The sequence below is a fragment of the Ursus americanus genome, chromosome 28 (genome assembly GCF_024610735.1).
Source record: "Ursus americanus isolate L20-20 chromosome 28, mUrsAme1.1.p, whole genome shotgun sequence".
In the NCBI taxonomy this organism is placed as follows: Eukaryota; Metazoa; Chordata; class Mammalia; order Carnivora; family Ursidae; genus Ursus; species Ursus americanus.
Window position 1 is genome coordinate 16,734,343 of NC_142154.1, and position 18,798 is coordinate 16,753,140.

Here is an 18,798-nt window from a genome sequence, read left to right on the forward strand (position 1 = left end):
AAAGAAAAGGCCCTTGTGGTTGTGAATATAAGCAGAAATGTACAAAAACAAAGCCTCATAAATTTCTAAAGCAGCTCTGTGTAGGCAAGATATTCATAATTCAACGAGGAAACGAAGCCTAGGGATCCAATGAAAACCATGCAGTTGAAACATGCAAGTTCCAGTGACTATGTCCCTGTGAAGAACCAGGACTGAAAGAAGTGGTGAAGTTTAAAACAACTCAGCTAAACACAAAGTAACTTTGTAGGACAGCTGGGAACATTAATTTACATTCCTGTTGGGTATTCGGCACAGATGTGTACGAGGCGCGCCATCTGCCGGCAAGATTTGGCACTGCTATTTGGAAAGACAGGAGGTGCCGGATTCTGGAGGACAGATTACCCTATTTCTGTAGCAACACCAATGGACATTAAGTTCTCGTAATATTGCTTAGGTTTCAACAGATGCAACAAATATCAGGTCTGGGACGTCCGATTTGCTTATTTCCTGTCTTACAGTACAAGATAGAATACATACTTCTGGGCGGGAAGAAATTCTGGACTAGCAGGTCCTCCCCGTGATTACCCTCTTCCTCCTCTCATTGCATAAATGGAATCATACAGTATGAATTCTTTTGAGTCTGGCTTCTGGCACTACGCGTTATGTTTGTGAAAGTCACCCACGATGTGAAGCAGAGGAGCAGTCTGATCATTTCCTTTGTATGAACAGATCACAATTCTATCTATCCTGCTTTTGATGAACAGTTCGGTTGTTTCTGATTCTTGGCTATTACAAATAATGTAGCTTTGGACATTCTTTACTGTCTTTTGGTGAACATATGTGTGCATTTCTGTTCTATTTATGAGTGATACCGCTATGTCATAGAGTAGATGAACATTCAAAATTTGAAGATAACGCTAGTTTTCTAAAGTAGTTATACCAAATATATTCTAAATGACAACATGAGAAAGCATCTAAGAGCCTGACATCCTTCCCAACACTTGATATTATCAGTCTTTCAAAAAACTTCAGCCAACTTTACGACCCAGCAATTGCACTACTGGGTATTTACCCCAAAGATACAGATGTAGTGAAAAGAAGGGGCAGATGCACCCCAATGTTCATCGCAGCAATGTCCACAATAGCCAAACTGTGGAAGGAGCTGAGATGTCCTTCAACAGACGAATGGATAAAGAAGATGTGGTCCATATGTACCATGGAATATTACTCAGCCATCAAAAAGGATGAATACCCACCATTTGCATCGACATGGATGGAGCTGGAGTGGATTATGCTAAGTGAAATAAGTTAAGCAGAGAAAGACAATTATCATACGGTTTCACTTATATGTGGAACATAAGGAATAGCAAGGAGGACAATAAGGGCAGGAAGGGAAAAATGAAGGGGGGGAAATCAGAGAGAGAGACAAACCTTGAGACGCTCTGGACTCTGGGAAACAAACTGAGGGTTTCAGATGGGGTAACAGGGTGATGGGTATTAGGGAGGGCACATGTTGTGATGAGCACTGGGCATGACACGCAACTAATGAATCATTGAACACTACATCGAAAACTAATGATGTTCTATACGTTGGCTAATTTAACATAATTTAAAAAAAGATTAAAAAAAAAACTTTGGCCAGTCTAGTGGAGCTGTAGTAGTAGCTCATGATTTTAATTTTCGTTCCCTGATGCCTGATGAGGTAGAACATTTAGGATGCTTATTAGCCACGTGGGCATCCTTTTTTGGTAAAGTCTCTTGCCCGCTTTTCTTTCTTTCTTTTTTTTTTTTTAAAGATTTTATTTATTTATTTGACAGAGATAGAGACAGCCAGCGAGAGAGGGAACACAAGCAGGGGGAGTGGGAGAGGAAGAAGCAGGCTCCCAATGGAGGAGCCTGATGTGGGGCTCGATCCCAGAATGCTGGGATCACGCCCTGAGCCGAAGGCAGACGCTTAACGACTGAGCCACCCAGGCGCCCCATCTTGCCCACTTTTCTATTCAGTTGTTTTTGTTTTACTGATGTATAGGAGTTCTTTACAGATTCTAGATATGAGCTCTCTGCCAGTTATGCATATTATAAATATCTTCTTCCTCTCTGTGGTATGAAATACATGGTGACTTAAACACAGAGAAGGGGCTCCAGGACAGCAGACAAGAAACAGAAAGTCAAGAGAACGACGTCAGAACTCTAGGACCCAGGGGTGGATGTGTCAGCATCACATTATTATTTTATTTTTTTGCTTTTTAAATTTTTTTTAATTTTTAAATTTTTAATATTTTATATTTTATATTATATTCATATATATTCATTATTTTTATAGTATATTTATACATATATTTATCATATTTATTTTATATTTTTATTTTTATATTTTTATTTTTTAATTTTTTATTATGTTATGTTAGTCACCATACAGTACATCCTTAGTTTTTGATGTAGTGTTCCATGATTCATTAGTTGCATATAACACCCAGTGCACCATGCAATATGTGCCCTCCTTAATACCCATCACCAGTCTATCCCATTCCCCCAACCCCCTCCCCTCTGAAGCCCTCAGTTTGTTTCCCAGAGTCCACAGTCTCTCATGGTTCATTCCCCCTCCTCTTTACCCCCCCTTCATTCTTCCCTTCCTTCTCCTACTGATCTATTTCTTATGTTCTGTAAATGAGTGAAACCATATGATAATTGTCTTTCTCGTCTTGACTTATTTCACTTAGCATGATCTTCTCCAGTCCCATCCATGTTGCTGCAAAGTGAACAGTGTCACTGATGGGGGTGCCTGGGTGGCTCAGGTGGTTAAGCGTCTGCCTTCGCTCAGGTCATGGTCCCAGGGTCCTGGGGGGAGCCTGCTTCTCCTTCTCCTCCTGCTCCCTCCCCCACTCCATGGCACACACGCTCTCTCTCACTCTAATAAATAAAATCTTAAAAAAAAAAAAGTGTCACTGATGTGTGTGTCTTGGTTGCGGCTGCTGTGACATGACCATGGTCCTCTTTTGCTTCTGGACAACGGCCACAGAGAAGTCACGGACACAGCATCATGGAGAAGCTCCTTCTGCCTGAAGACAGATTCTTCTGGAAGAAAACCACCGGCCATCATGTATTCAAAACGTCCTAAACCAGAAACTTACTGTGCAGATGACAATTTGATCCGTGCTTGAATTTCTGTCCATTCCTCCTTCATAATCCTGCCGCACTGCAACAGCTCCTTTGCAAGTTGCTCTGCCTTTGACAAATTCTCCGAAGCTTCCTTAAATCTGGGTCGTGCTCAGGAAACTTCACCCATGGCTCTAGATTCTGGGCCCCTAGTGCCTAGACATCCTTGGCTCTTAAACTTCCCATCACCTTTCCTGAGCCGTCACCTTTTGATTTGGCCTTGAAAATTAAATATAAGCATTACAGAGGGCATTCCTAGGTGGAAAGATTAGAAACAAAAGGATACTTTTGAAGGGAGAGTAAGGCTTTCCCCAGGGTATGGAACAGCTCGATTGAACACTTGAAAACATCTGTATTGTCGTTATTGTGAGGCACGATGGAGTTGGTGAGGATTTCTTTGGCTTTTTCTGCATGTTGCTTTGCTTGCCGGGACAGTCCTGTGGACAAAGAGAAAGAGGTGTCGGTTTCTCTTTCACATCAGCAGGACAGGACTATACTTAGCTATGGCTAGGAAACTGAACGAGGTCTCCTTCACGTACTGGCAAGTGACACGCAGAGATGGATCGGGGCAGCATGAAATATTTGTCCTGACCCTAAAATCCAAAGGAGTTGTTTACACCTAGTACTCAAGACAAATTTTTCCCCAAATGGCCTTTCTAGAAATAAACAGAACGAGCAGGAACTGAACAACTTTGAAACTTCACCAATATCCGATATAAAACATGTTCTAAATAATTATAAGAAAACAAATGGAATGCAAGGACTATAGCATTCTGCGCAGGAAATAAGGTATTCATGAATTTTAATCCTGGCTTTGTGACAGCGATCTTAATGAAATACTAAAAATTCTGAATCTTCTACTTGTCTATCTATAATCATAGCTTCAGAGAGTTATTTTAGCAGAATACAAATATAGTGACAATCCACAAAAACTTACAAATATAATTCCAATGACAGAATGGGCTAATATGCTACACTCTCTTATTCCTACAAGGTTCTTGACTAATAAGAAACAAAATGGAACAACGAGAAAAATAATAACTGCCAAGCACTAATTCCCCGGTGCATTGCAGAGTTCTTCCGTGGGCTTATTAATTTGTGGTAAGTGTGACACGGGGGTCACCAGTCAGGTTTCAGGGCTTCTCACTTCCCCACACCAACATATTCTCCTCCACCCATATCCATACACCCCTGGTCTTATGTTTTTCCATTATATGAAATTGCATCTCAAATCTCTAAAAGAAGCTGCCAAAAATATGAACTTAATTCTGTTCCCGTGTCTATAAAACAAAAGAATGTATTTTCTGATGGAGAAAATCCAGGGTATGTTCTCCATGTGGGAACTCTTGGAGAATTTTGTCTAATTTTTTTTGTTTGTTTTAATTTTTAATTTAAATTCAACTGAATTAACATATACTGTATTATTAGTTGCAGAAGTAGAATTTAGTGATTCATCAGTTGCATACAACACCCAGTGCTCATAACTTCAGAGAATTTTGTCTAACTTTTTTAAAGCACACATTTAATCAACCTACGAGAAATCGATTAGTGCCAATTACGCACGCAATATTACCGAAGAGAATGGCGCACTGTATTACCAACTTTGGTACATTCCCTCGAGGAACTCCGTCTACCGGAAGCAGTGTGGGTTGAGGTTTGAGAACACTGGCTCTGACATCTAACTGCCCAGAATGAGTTCCCTGAACCACCACCAACTCTGAAACACTGGCCGCAGCTTCCTCAACTGTAAACAGCGATGATAATATTACCCCCCTTATAGGACTGTGATGAAGAATGAATGAGAACATGCGTGGGAGATAGTTAGCATGGTGCCTGGCATTTGATAAGACCTTAATGAAGAATAGATGCTGCTTTCACTTTAAATTGAGCAAGAAAGACTATCACGCAAAAAGATAGCAGGCTCTGGAAGAAAAGCATCATTTGAAATCCCAGACGCCAGGCCCCTGGTGCTGGTGTGCAAAAATCTTAGGTCTGAGTCTCGGATCATCTACCTCCTAACGGTGTAAATTGGGGCAAGCTGTTTCAGCTCACTCATTCCCTCTGAATCTAAAAATATAGGAGGGGGTTAGGGTTTGAACTAGATGATCTCCGGGGCCCCTCTGGCTCCAACAGTCTTTGATCGAATAGGCAGGACCAGTTGACAATCAGATTTAGCCAAATTTATTGGGTAGTGATTCTGTGCTGAGCATTGCGGCATTTTCTACTCCTTGTTATTTTATGTATTCACTGGATCAATCCTGGGAAGTTAAGTACCACCACCATCATTGTCATTGCTTTTCAGTGGAAAAAAGGAGTACGGAGACATACTCTTATACAGCTCATCCTAGGATGCCTAGTCGAAAGGAGAAGACAGGCTATCCTGTTGTTTTTGCCTTCCCTGCATCCATCCCCCTTCCTCTGTTTTCTTTTGGGGACACCTGGCCCCTGCACACCCAATCCATGCGATTTAGCCAAGGCCGGCCAGTCCCCCAGGCTCTAGTGGAGACAAAAGGCAGACCTAGCCAGTCAGACTATTCCTTGTCTTTGACATACCATCCAAGTCAGCCCGGTGAGAACCCCCAAATCCTGAGATTTGGGTGGAAAGATGTCCTTTCGTTCCTGGGAATGCTGATGAGGGAAGTTTTGCGCTTCCCTAAGACTTGCTGCTGTCATGTGGGCAGAGGCCGGGTAAGAATGAAGTCCGAACAGAGAAAAACAGGGCCAAGCGGTGGGATAAGTGAAAAACAGAACTGATGACATTGTTTGAACGCCCGGATCTGGCTGAGTCTACAGTGAGTTTTACCCTTGGCTTTTCAGGTTGTATGAGCCAATACGTTACCTTTTGTTCACTGCCAGCTTGATTTAGTCTCTTATTTACGTATTTTGGGGAGGGGGAAGGGGAGAGGTCACTTAGAGGCAAGAGATTCTCTATCAAAACAAATGTGGATGGATCCTATTTTAGGCCCCTACTCCACTGGGCCCCTTCTACAATGCCTTCCAGGCTAACAAATTCTCTCCCAAGAGCCCTACTTTTACAATCACAAAAAAGGGTCCTCCAAAAAAATAAAACAAGATGAAACCAGAGAGGGAGACAAACCATAAGAGACTCTTAATCATAGGAAACAAACCGAGGGTTGCTGGAGGGGAGGGGCGTGAAGGGAAGGGGTACGTGGGTGGTGGGCATTAAGGAGGGCATGTGATATAATGAGCGTTGGGTGTTAGGTAAGACTGATGAATCCCAGGCCTGTACCTCTGAAACCAATAATACATTATATGTTAATTAATTGAATTTAAATTTTAAAAAACGTCTCCTCCAAAGCCGTCCACGGGGCTTAAACCTTCCTTCTCCTTTTTATATATCATATAAAAATCTTACTGACTCTTTCTGGAAGGAGATGGCGCTTCAATGTGTGAACAGGAGAATATGCACGAAAACCTAATGAATCCTTCTAGGTCCCTGTGACTCAAATTTGCATGAAAGAGCAGGAAGCCATGGACTGACTCCCCCCCACCCACCGTCTGAGAGGAACTCACCTTTCAGCTGGAGGTAACCCTGAGCCAGATGGACGTGTGCCTCCGCCAGCTTCCAATGGGAGTCGCCATAGCAGATTCTCGTCAGCGCTACGCAGCGCACGAGCTCGCGGACAGCCTGTTTGTACTGCGACGGAGGGAAAGGGGGCTTTACTAGTCAGACAGCTGAAAACGCAGAGTCACAAAGCACAAAGTCAACCTGTACTCCTATCCAGTGTGTATATCCTGAGTGCCTCCTATGTGCTGAACACGGCTGTAAGCACTTGGGACCCATCAGAGAACAGAACAGGCAAAGATCTGTTTTGGGTGGTGGGCTGTTCATCGGGTGGGGTGAGCAAGACAATAAATGGCAGAAACAAGGAACATTTATAGAATATTTAAAATTTTAAAATATTTAAACTTCTAGTACATTACGAAAAATATAATAAACCAAGAAGACAGAGAAAAAGTAGAGCAGACTTGTCACCGTTTCCTAGGTTTTCCAGCTGCCCAGCTCTGAACAGCTGTTACACATTCAGGCACCAGTGGGCAAGTTGGTAGTGGGTTTTCAAAGAATGCGCACTAGTTCTCAATGCAAATACCTTTCTTAGCAGCCTAGGATATCAGCATAGCAATGAGGTTGGCAGGACTGACAAACAGATTTCATCAAAGGAGTGAGAAGTCCACGTATATTCAGTGTCAGGACAAAGAGAACAGGGAGCGGGCTTTTCTAGCGCCAGGTCAGCTCAGAGCAGCAATACACTCAAAGCAAGGCTGGTAGTTTTAAAATATCACTCCAGAATTCTCTGACTCTTTCTGCCCAGCGGTGGGGGTCTATGTCTCCTTCCTTTCGAATCTGGGCTTTATGACGGGCTGATGGAATATGGAGGAAATGATGTGGTGCCAGGTTTGGGAGCCCAGGTCTTAAGGAACTAGAAGCTTCCACATTCCGTTTCCATTTAGAACCTGTTATGGGCTGAACTGTGTGCCCCTACTCCCCAAAACCTAAATGTTGGAGGCCCAAGTACTTCAGAATATAATGGTATATGGAGAGAAGGTCTTTAAAGACATAAGTTGGAATGAGGCCATTAGGGTAGAGCCCTACTCTGATAGGACTGATGTCCTTATAAGAAGAGGAAGAGACACCGGGGAGAGGCACGCACAAAGAAAGAAGTGGGGACAGCTAGGGGACACCTTCTGCAAGCTAAGCCTCCAAATGACATCAACCTTGCTGACACTTTGATCTTGGACTTGGAGCCTCCAGAACTCTGAGAAAATAAAACTTCTGTCGTTGAAGCCGCTCAGTCTGAGGTATTTGGTTACAGCAGCCCTAGCAAACTAATAACCGAACCACCATGCCATGAGGAAGCCCAAGCGGTCCCACGGAGAGGCCCAGGTGGAAAGGCACCAATAGCAGACACCAATTACTCAACCAGAGGAGTGAGTCATCTTGACAGCGGATGCTGTCTTGGCAGGTAGAGCCCAGATAACTCCGGGAGTTAAGGGAATGGCTTCCATGGAGAGACAGCAAATGAATACAGTGTATGAAAAAGAAAGAAATGATGAAAACACCGGGGAGTCTAGACAGATAGTCTACCGAAAAGAGAGAGGACCTGATCTAATACTGGGTCTATCCCAACCACAGATTTCTAAGAAGGGAGCTATGTAGACCGAAAGTCAGCCCCCCCACCTCCCTGACCCCCAGTCATAGCCGTGGTCCTCACAACCTGCAACTGGGACAGGGGTACAGAAGAGCAGCCTGTCCTCCCTCCACCTTCTTACTTGCTAAAGCTCAAATGTCCCTTTGGCTTTCTGATCCTTATTCTGCCAGTTCCAGTGGCTTCATCCAACGGGTGTGGGGAGGAGGTAGAGAGAAGTACAAGTAGGCAGACAATTTCATAACTGGGATGAACCTTAGAAATAATATATTCTGATGCCTTTAATTTAAAGAAGAAATGTAAATGCAGAGAGGTGAGAGGATTTAGCACCAAACGGTGGAGTTGGAACTCACCATCGAGCTCCCTGAAGCAAAGATCAGAGCTCTTTCCACAACACCGTTCTTGGGATACCTGCAATTTCTTAAACTGCTTAACATTAAAATACGCAGCTCTGATGATGAGGAGATCTGGCCACATATATATTTAAAAATGGGTATTTAATATCCAGATATTTGTGTCCAAGCACTATTCTTCGCTCAGAGGAACCAGGATTCCCTGAATCCACAGTGCAGCAAGGAAAGTACCAGATGAATCTGAAAAATCTTCCTGTGCCAGAAATTAGGGAAGATTAATGGGGATGTATCAAGGACTCAGGAGCCAGCATGAAGGGGCCATACTGGCAAATATGGGACAATTGAAGTTTTGGTAACGATAATGGATTGTAACATATCTGAAAAACAATTTCCTGAGCCCATAACTAATATAAATGAGGGAATAATAAAGTGTGAAGAAAGAAAAGCTCTTCCTTATAACAACACCAATGCATAAGTGTGGAAAGAATGTCTAAGTCTGAGAATCGCCATTTGGCAAACATCACAGTAAGAACTGATTCAGGTGAGAATCATTAATGGAAGCTAAAACTAGGGGGTGAAGTTTTAATGAGGAACGGGATATATACCTAGTCTTCGATGAATCTTCCCACAAGATATTGATTCATTACAAAGGGAAGAAGATAATTCCACAGAGAAGCAACCTGCCAGACAGCACCTAAGTCAAGGGATCAAAGTTAGCATCACAGCAAGGAGACGAGCGCTCATCATATGTCTCGACTATGACGTACTAAGAAAGGCCCCTGGGTCATGTCTGCAGGATTCTGGCCCCAATGAATAACCTGCATGCACTCATGAGGAAACACGTGACCAATGCAATGTGAGAGATACTGTGTAAACTAATCGGAGTTAATATTTCTGTCCATTCCAAATTCATCTGCTGAGGCCCTAACCCCCAAGGTGGCATTTGGAGATGGGGCCTCTAAGGAAGTAATGAAGGTTAAATGAGGTCATAAATGTGGGGCCCCAATCCAACAAGGTTAGTGTCCCTATAAAAAGAGACACCTTTCTCTTCCCCTTCTTCCTCCCAACCCGAACCCCACAGAGAGGCCACGTGAGGTCACAGTGAGAAGGCAGCCATCTACAACCCAAGGGGAGAGCTCCCATCAGACACCAACCCTGCTGGCACCCTGATCTTGAACTTCTAGTCTCCAGAACTGTGAGAAATAAATGTCTGTTAAGTCACCCAGTCTAGCCAGACCAGACCCATATGGTACTTTTTCCAAAAATATCAAGATCATTAAAGAGAAAGACAGGCTAAGGAACCGTTCTAGTAGGTTAATGAAGGCTAAAAAGACTAGACAACTATATTCTACTCGAATTTATGGATATGTCTGATATTTTTTTTTCTGCCCAAGACATGACTGAGATAATTTGAGAAATATGGATAAGGTTTGTAGGTTAGATGACAATAGTGTACCAATATTAGTTTTCCTAACTTTAATCACTGTACTGTGGTTACCTGGAGAGTATTCTCAAGATATTCAGGGGAAAAGGGCTGTAATATCTGTAATTTACTCTCAGACAGTTCAGAAAAATAATGACACGCACACAGACAAATAAAGCAATAAAGCAAACGTTAACAACTGGTGAATCTTGTAGACTTTCCTGTAAGTCTGAAAATATTTTAAAACGAAAAAGTAGAAAAAATGGAAATCTTAAAAAGCCAATTACATCAGGTTAATACTTTCCTGCAAACACTTTTAAGGCCTCCCAGGACACACTCAGTTGGAGACCTTTGAGGTCCTAAGTGAACTCCCTGCCTCTCCAACTACATTTCACGTCAGACCATGGTCTCTTCTTTCACCCCAAATGTGTCACACTCGTGCCCACCTCATAGAATTTACATGTGCTGTTCCTTCTCCCTGGAACTCTTTTCCCTTAGCTCTTCCATGCTGGCTCCTTCCCCACTTAAGGTCTCAGCTCATATGCCACCTCTTCACAGACAGGCCCCCTCTTTCCTTAGCAGCCCCTGACACAACCTCTGGCTTGCTAGTGTATTTACAATGCCGACTGCCCCTCAGCTCCATGAGGGCATTCGACCTGTCTGTGCTGTTCACCACTGTACCCAGGGGTTCCTCACCTGAACTCAAGGACACAGAAAAGAATTTAGGACCACTCCAGACCCATAAAAGAGAAGTTACTTCATTACGGACGGGTAAATGCTTTGGGGCATTCAGGCTTAATTCTCCTGCAGAACTGTGGTTGAGAAAGGCTGGAGCCTATGGCTTACCTAGCACAGAGCCTGGCACATAGAGGGCCCTGAATAGACATGTGTTGCATAACGAATAAGCACACATTCAAAACCAAACTCACGTCTCCCCTGCATAATCCTGCCTAGCACCGCAACCAAACCACGAATCCCTCCGGGGCAGAGGCTGGAGCTTTCCCGTGTGCCCCCAGCACCTGCACAGCACCGGGCACATATTAGGTATGCAGTAGACATGTGGGAAATAGATGGATGGACGAGCAGGATCCGACACATAAGGGGTGGTAGAGAAATGCATACTGAATGAGCAAGTGAATGAGTAAAACTGAGGAGAGAAAGGGAAAGATGTATGTAGAAAACAAGATCAAGAATGTGAGAATTGTAAGCGCTATGTAAGTTTCTCCTGCTCTGTGTTACAGTCCAGTGCCTAGACCCGGCACTAGGGGCGGCTCAATAAATATGTATACACCGATGGAAAAAGACTGCAGTAGGACAAACCTACAACCAATTGGTCTAGTATACACTTGGCAGAGGTCAGGGTAAACCCATTTGTTCATTTGTGCAAGTATAATACCTCATTCAGCAAGTATAATGTTGGCTGTGCCAAGTGCTGTGCCTGGAGCCCCGAGGGGCCACTCCCACTCTTTCTGTGATAAAGGTCCTCTGTATACGCTCTTGTACCAAAGTCCTGAGGGTAGAAAAATGTAACCTAAAGTCTCGTCAATTACCAGAGTGCAGGTATAGAAAATGAAGGGTCCTTACTTCGTGACTGCTAGAATAGGACTTCGCTTTTTCTTCACAGAGGTGGAGTTTCTCTTGAGGAGGCTGGAATAGCGCTGTCTGAGGCAGCTGGTTCGGGATCTTCTTTCTAGGCGTTACGCTGACAGCAGCAACAATTTCATCTAGGTGATTGGATATGGGGGTTTCCTTGGATTCTTGCATATTTTTATATACATTGTCCTCTAATTTTTAAATAAGAAAATAAAGGTGTTAAAGGATAATTTCCATACTTACTTATACAAATACACAATTTCCTAGAAATTGATGCTAAATCTAGGAAAATTTCAACACTCTACCCATGAGTTCTTTGAAATTAGTAGCACTCCATCCAAAAAGATCCTGATAACTAGTATTAACTTCTTTGTAAAACTTTCGGGCTGATTTCCACTTTTAACTAAAGCAAACTTTCCTTATATACATATATATATATATATATATATACATATATATATTTATATATGTATTTTATATATGTATATACAGGAGAAATCAGGCAAGCCCAAACAACACTCAAAGGACCCAGATTAGATCACCCAAACCCCAACTGACTTTGAAGCAGTGAAAAAATGACTTATTAAACTTTCACTTCTGGTCAAGATGGGGTAATAGGGACCAGATTTATTCTATTGCCTGAAATAACCAACCAACCAACCAACACACTAAAAAATAAACAAAAAAACTACACACAGACAAAAACGTTATGGAACAATGGTGTTCAAGAGATAGGATATCAGATCTGATCAATGGAAAAAAGAAACAAAGTGAGACCCATGATTACTGCAGCTTATCGCTTTGAGAAAGTTTCTAGGACATGCAAGGAGCAGAAACACAGAAGTAACGATGTAGACTCTCTGAGTTGAAGAACTAGAGCTGGGGATCTGGTGAGAACGAGGTAGCTGGAGTTCATAAGATAGATTACTGGAGAGGATAGAGATAGAGAGAGGATCCTGGAGATAAGCAGAGGGATCCTCACTATATGGGGAGAAAATACTGATCAGCATGTGTCTAAGAAAAATATTTGAGTCTGAGGAAAGAATCCTTTAATAATATTGAAAGGAACAGTGTCTGGCATTCACACAGGGCTGGCAGTGCCTGTTCCCACTGAACAGACTGGAAAACTCATAATTCATAATGCACTCAGAAAGGTTTTGTTTCAGTAGTGTGAAATTATTACCTCTAGACTGAGCACTGCTTAGACTCATCTAACAAAGCATAAAATAAGACCTAAAAGGATTAGCCTATTTCTAAGTAACTTAACTGCCCCAGAAGATAAAACTCAATGTATAGGATACAAAAATAGCTAGCATGCAACAAGGTAAAATTCACAGTCTGACATCCAATCAAAGATTACTAGGTGTGCAAAGGGACAGGAAAACATGGGCCATAATTAGAATAATGAATCACTTAAAACCCAGAATTGACACAGATGTTAAGTTAGTAGAAAAGAGTATTAAAGTAGTTATTATAATTGCATTCTATATGTTTAAACAGTTATGTGGAGACACAGAAGATATAAAAAAGGCCCAAATTGAACTTCTAGATACAAAAATTACATGTGAGATGAAAAATACACTAGATGGGATGACAGATTAGATAATACAGATAAAAAGATGACTGAAATTGTAGATACAGCAATAGAAATCATCTAAAAAAATCATAAGCTGTGAAACAACTTCAAATTGCCTAAAATATATATATATATATATATATATATATATATATATATATATATATATATATATAAAATTTGAGTCTCTATAGGAAAGCAGATTGTAGCAGGGACAGAAAAAAATATTTGAAGAAATAACAGCCCCCAAATTTTCCAAATTTGAGGAAAAATAAAAAACTAGAGATCTAAGAAGTTCAATGAGCACTAAAGACAAGAAAGAGAGAAAACTACACCAAAACACATCATAACCAAATTGCTTAAAACCAAGGTAAGGAAAAAATCTTAAATGTAGGGGGGAAAACGTATTAGTATGAAAAAATAAAGATACAGATGACAGCAGATTTCTTGAAGGAAAAAAAGCACATGAGAAGGAAGTAAAACAATATACTTAAAGTATGGAAAGAAAAAAACTGTCAAGCTAAAATTCTGCACCAGTGAAATTATCTTTCAAAACCAAAACTGAAAGAATTAATCATCAGATTTGCACTCCAATGTTCTCCAAGAATTACTAAAGGAAGGCTTTAGCAAATGGAAATCTAGATCTACACAAAGGAATGAAGACAATGGGAATGATACCTACATGGGCAAATATGTAAGACTGCTTTCCTATTACTTAAATCTCATTAAAAGATAATCAACTTTATTTTTTAACAAAAAAATAATATACTGTGGGGCTTATAACATATGTAGAAGTGAAATGTGTGACAACAGTAGCACAAAGGCTAGGAAGGAAGGACTGGAATTGAGAAGTTCTTATACTGTATGTGGAGTGGTATAATATTAATTGAATGAAGACCTAGTCAAAGATGTATAGTAGAAACCCTAATTAACCATTATAATAACCAAATAAAGAATTATAGGTAATAAATCAACAAAGGAGATAAAAGGACTCATACAAACAATCCAGTAGAAAGAAAAAAGTGGGAAAAGGGAACAAAGAACATATGGGACAAACAGAAAATAAATAGCAAGATGACAGATTTAAATCTAACTATATCAGCAATCACATGAAATGTAAATGGTCTAAACACCCCACTTAAGAGATAGACATTGACAGATTGGATGAAAACGCAAAACCCAACTGTATGTTGCCTACAAGAAATTAATTTCAAATACAGAAAGACAATTAGATTAAAGGAAAAATGATGGAAAATTATATACTAAAATTAGTCAAAAACAAAGTTGGATTGTCTCTATTAATATCAAAGTAAATTGTACAGCAAAGAATATTATCAGAAAAATAATAATTATAAAAGGTCAATTAGTCAAGAAGATATAATCATTCTAAATGTTTATACACTTAATAACAGTTTCACAATAGGGAACCCCAAGCAGATAGAATTGCAAGGAGAAATAGACAAAGTCTCAATTATAGTCTGAGATTTAAATACCCTGCTCTTAATAGTTGATACACCAAATAGGCAGAAAACCAGTTAAGGATACATAAGACTTGAACTACATCATCAACCAACTTGATTTGACATTTACTAGAACACTCCACTAAAGGAGAGTAGAATAACATTCCTTTCAAATGCACATGGACGTTAACTAAGACAGGTTCTATTCTGGGTCATACAACAAGTTTCAGTAAATTTATAAGGATTCAAGACACACAAAATATATTTTATGACTACAAAGGGATGAAATTTTAAATAAATAACAGAAAGATTCCTGGAAAATGCTAAAATACTTGGAAACTAAATAACACACTTCTAAAAAAAACCCCAACCATGGTTCAAAGAGGAAATCCAAAAAGAAATTTGAAAGTTGTTTTAACTGAATGAATATAAACACAACACATAAGAATTTGAGAATGTCACTTGCAAAGCAGTCCTTATGGAGAATTTTATGACATTAAATGCCTATATAAGAAAAGTAGAGGGGTGCCTGGGTGGCTCAGTCAGTTAAGGGTCTGCCTTCGGCTCAGGTGGTAATCTCAGGGTCCTGGAATTGAGCCCTGCATCGGGCTCTCTGCTCAGTGGAGAGTCTGCTTCTCCCTCTCTCTGGGTGAGGGAGATATAAATAAATAAATAAATAAATAAATAAATAAATAAATAAATAAATCAAATCTTTAAAAAAAAGGAAAAGTAAAAAGTTCTCAAGTTCATGATCTTAGCTTTTATCTTCAGCAGCTAGAAAAAAAATGGGCAAATTAAACTCAAGGTAAACAGAAAAAAAGAATTAATAAAATAAATAATAAAGCTCACCTCACAAATCAATGAAATAAACATAGGAAAAAAATAGAGAAAAAGCAATGAAACCAAAATTTGGTTCTTTGAGACCAATCACATTGATAAATCTCTACCCTGGCTAACCAGGAAAAAAAGAGAGAAGACACAAATCACCAATATCAGGAATGAGAAGATGGCATCACTACAGATTATACAAATATTGTAAGTTTAATACAGGAATATTATGAAAATTTTATGCTAATACATTTGACAATTTAGATGAATGGACAAATTCTTTTCAAGACACAATATACTAAAGGTCACTCAAGAAGAAATAGATACCCAAATAGCCCTATATCTATTAAAGAAACTAAATTTGTATTTTTAAAAACTTCCCCCCCAAAAAAAGAAAAAGAAAAAGGAAAAACAACTCCAGGCCTAGATGGTTTCACTAGTGAATTCTACCAGATATTTAAGGAGGATATAATACCAATTTCATATAATCTCTTCCAGAAAATTGAAAAAGAGAATATTACCTAACTCATTCTATGAGACCCTGATTCCAAAACAAGACAAAAACAACAAAAGAAAATTGCAGATCAATATCCCTCAAGAATATTTTTAGATGCAAAAATTCAAAACAAAATTTTAGCAAATAAACCTAGTAATATGTAAAAGAGAAAATACATCATGACCAAGTAGAGTATATCTCAGGAATGCAAGATTGGTTTAACATTCACAAAGCAGTCAATATAATTCACAATATTAGTAGCCTACAAAAGAAAAACTGCAAGATCATCTTGATCAACATTCAAAAAGAACTTGACAAAAATCTAATATCCATTTCTGGATAAAAAATATTAGCAAAGTAGGAATAGAATTGTACTTTCTCAACCTGATAAAGGGTATCTAGCTAGAAAAAGCCTACAGTTAACTTAGAGTTATTGGTGAAAGACTGAACGCTCTCTCCCTAAGATCAGAAACAAAACAAGGAGGTTCACTCTCAACATTTCTATTTAACATTGTAATGGAGGTGCCAGCCAGTGCAATCAATCAAGAAAAAGAAATAAAAGGCAACCAAATCAGAAAGAAGAGGTAAAACTGCCTTTACCCACAGACAGTATATCTCTCTTATCATCTATGTAGAAAATCTGATAGAATATGCAGGAAAAAATCTCCTAGAATAAATACGTTTAATAAGGTTATAGGATACAAGTACACTATACCAAAATTACATTTACATATATTAGCAATGAATAATCAAATTGAAATTAAAATATAATACAGCACACAATAGCAGCAAAAATATGAAATAGGAATAAATCTGCCAAAAAATGAATGTGACTTGTATAATTAAAACTACAAAACATAGCTGAGAGAAATTAAAGGAGACTTAAACATATACCATGTACATGGGTTGGAAGACTCAATATTGTTAGGATGTCATTTCTCTCCAGATTGATACATAGAGATTTAGAGCCATCCAAATCTAAGTCCCTGCATTGTTTGTTGTTGTTTTTTTTTTGGTTTTTGTTTTTGTAGAAATTGACAAACTTTTTCTAAAGTTCATACAAAAATGTAAAGGTCTTGGAGCACTTAAAATGACTTTGTAAAAGAAGAACAAAGTTAGAGGATGAACATGACTTTTCGTCAAGATCTATTATAAAGCTAAGTAACCAAGACAGTTTGGTATTCCTGTCAAGATAGACAAATAGATCAATGAAACAGAATGGAGAGCTTAGAAATGAACCCTGCATATATAAACAACTGATCACTGACAAAACTGCAAAGGCAATTCAGTGAAGAATAGTCTGTTCAACAGATGGTGTTAGAACAACTGGATATTGGAAAGAGCCCAGATGTCCATTGACAGATGAAGGGATAAAGATATGATATGTATATACAATGGAATATTACTCAGCCATCAAAAAAATGAAATTTTACCATTTGCAATGATGGGAATGGAGCTAGGGGTATTATGCCAACTGAAATAAGTCAATCGGAGAAAGACAATTATCATATGATTTCACTCATATATGGAATTTAAGAAACAAAACAGAGGACCATAGGAGAAGGGAGGGAAAAATAAGACAAAAACCAAAGAGGGAGACAAACTATAATAGACTCTTAACAATAGCAGACAAACTGAGGGTTGCTAGAGGGGAGGGGGGTGGGGGTAACTGGGTGATGGGAATTAAGGAGGGCACATGATGTAATGAACACTGGGTATTATATGCAACTGATGAATCACTGAACTCTACTCTGAAACTAAAAAAACAACAACTGGATATTTATATATAAAAATAAAACAAGACAAAAATCTTTGATCCTTACCTCACACCATACACAAGAATGAACTCAAACACAGATATAGAGAACACAGATCTCTATATGAAAATCTTTGTGACCTTGGATCTGACAGACTTCCTAAATATGATACAAAAGAATCATAAAAAGAACACAGTGACAAACTGGACTTCATCAAAATTAAAAATTTTCTGTTCTTCAAAAGTAACCGTTAAGAGAATGAAAAGACAAGACGCAGACATATGTAAAGGACCCTCAAAACTTAACTCTAAGAAAACAAACAGCTCACTATAAAAACAGGCAAAATATTTTAACAGACACATCATCAAAGAAGATATATCAATGACAAACAGGCACATGAAAAGATGCTCAACATCATTAGTCATTAGGGAAATACAAGCTAAAGCCACAATGAAATACTACTTGCACCAATCAGAATGACTAAAATTGAAAAGACTGATGGTACTAAGCATTGGTGAGGAGGTGGACAAGGAACTCTCACACACTATTGGTAGGAATGCAAAATGCTACAATCACCTTTGGAAAAAAATGTGGCAGCTTCTTTTTTAAAAAGATGTTATTTTTTTTAAGTAATCTCTACATCCAATGTGGGGTCTCAACTACAACCCCAAGATCAAGAGTTGCATGTCCTAGTACCTGAGCCAGTCAGGCACCCCAATTTGGTAGTTTCTTAAGAAGCTGAATATACACCTTGCACGTGATTCATTTAACTCCTAGATATTTACATAAGAGAAATGAAACCATACGCATACAAGGACTTATGCACAAATGTTCATGGGAGTTTTAGTTTTAATAGCCCACAACTAGAAACAACTCAAATGCCCATCAGTTGGTAAATGGATAAACAAAGTGTGGTATAGTTATAGAATGCAATAATACTCAGCAACAAAAAGGAACAGATATGCTATAACATGAATTGGTTCAGTTTCACTGAGTGAAAGAAGCCAGA

The 18,798-nt window shown here is 39.3% G+C and overlaps 1 protein-coding gene across 1 annotated transcript in view; it reads right to left on the reverse strand.

Annotated features, from left to right (window-relative positions):
• The window catches only part of TTC23 (tetratricopeptide repeat domain 23), a 95,276-nt gene that overhangs the window by 64,774 nt on the left and 11,704 nt on the right, over positions 1 to 18,798 (reverse strand). Inside the window, exons 2-5 of the mRNA XM_045795409.2 lie at positions 11,664 to 11,863; positions 6,670 to 6,793; positions 3,422 to 3,572; positions 3,111 to 3,236 (exon numbers count right to left, since the gene is read on the reverse strand). Of these exons, the coding sequence (XP_045651365.2) occupies positions 3,111 to 3,236; positions 3,422 to 3,572; positions 6,670 to 6,793; positions 11,664 to 11,843 (581 nt within the window). The 5' untranslated portion in view covers positions 11,844 to 11,863. The remainder of the gene's footprint in view (positions 1 to 3,110; positions 3,237 to 3,421; positions 3,573 to 6,669; positions 6,794 to 11,663; positions 11,864 to 18,798) is intronic.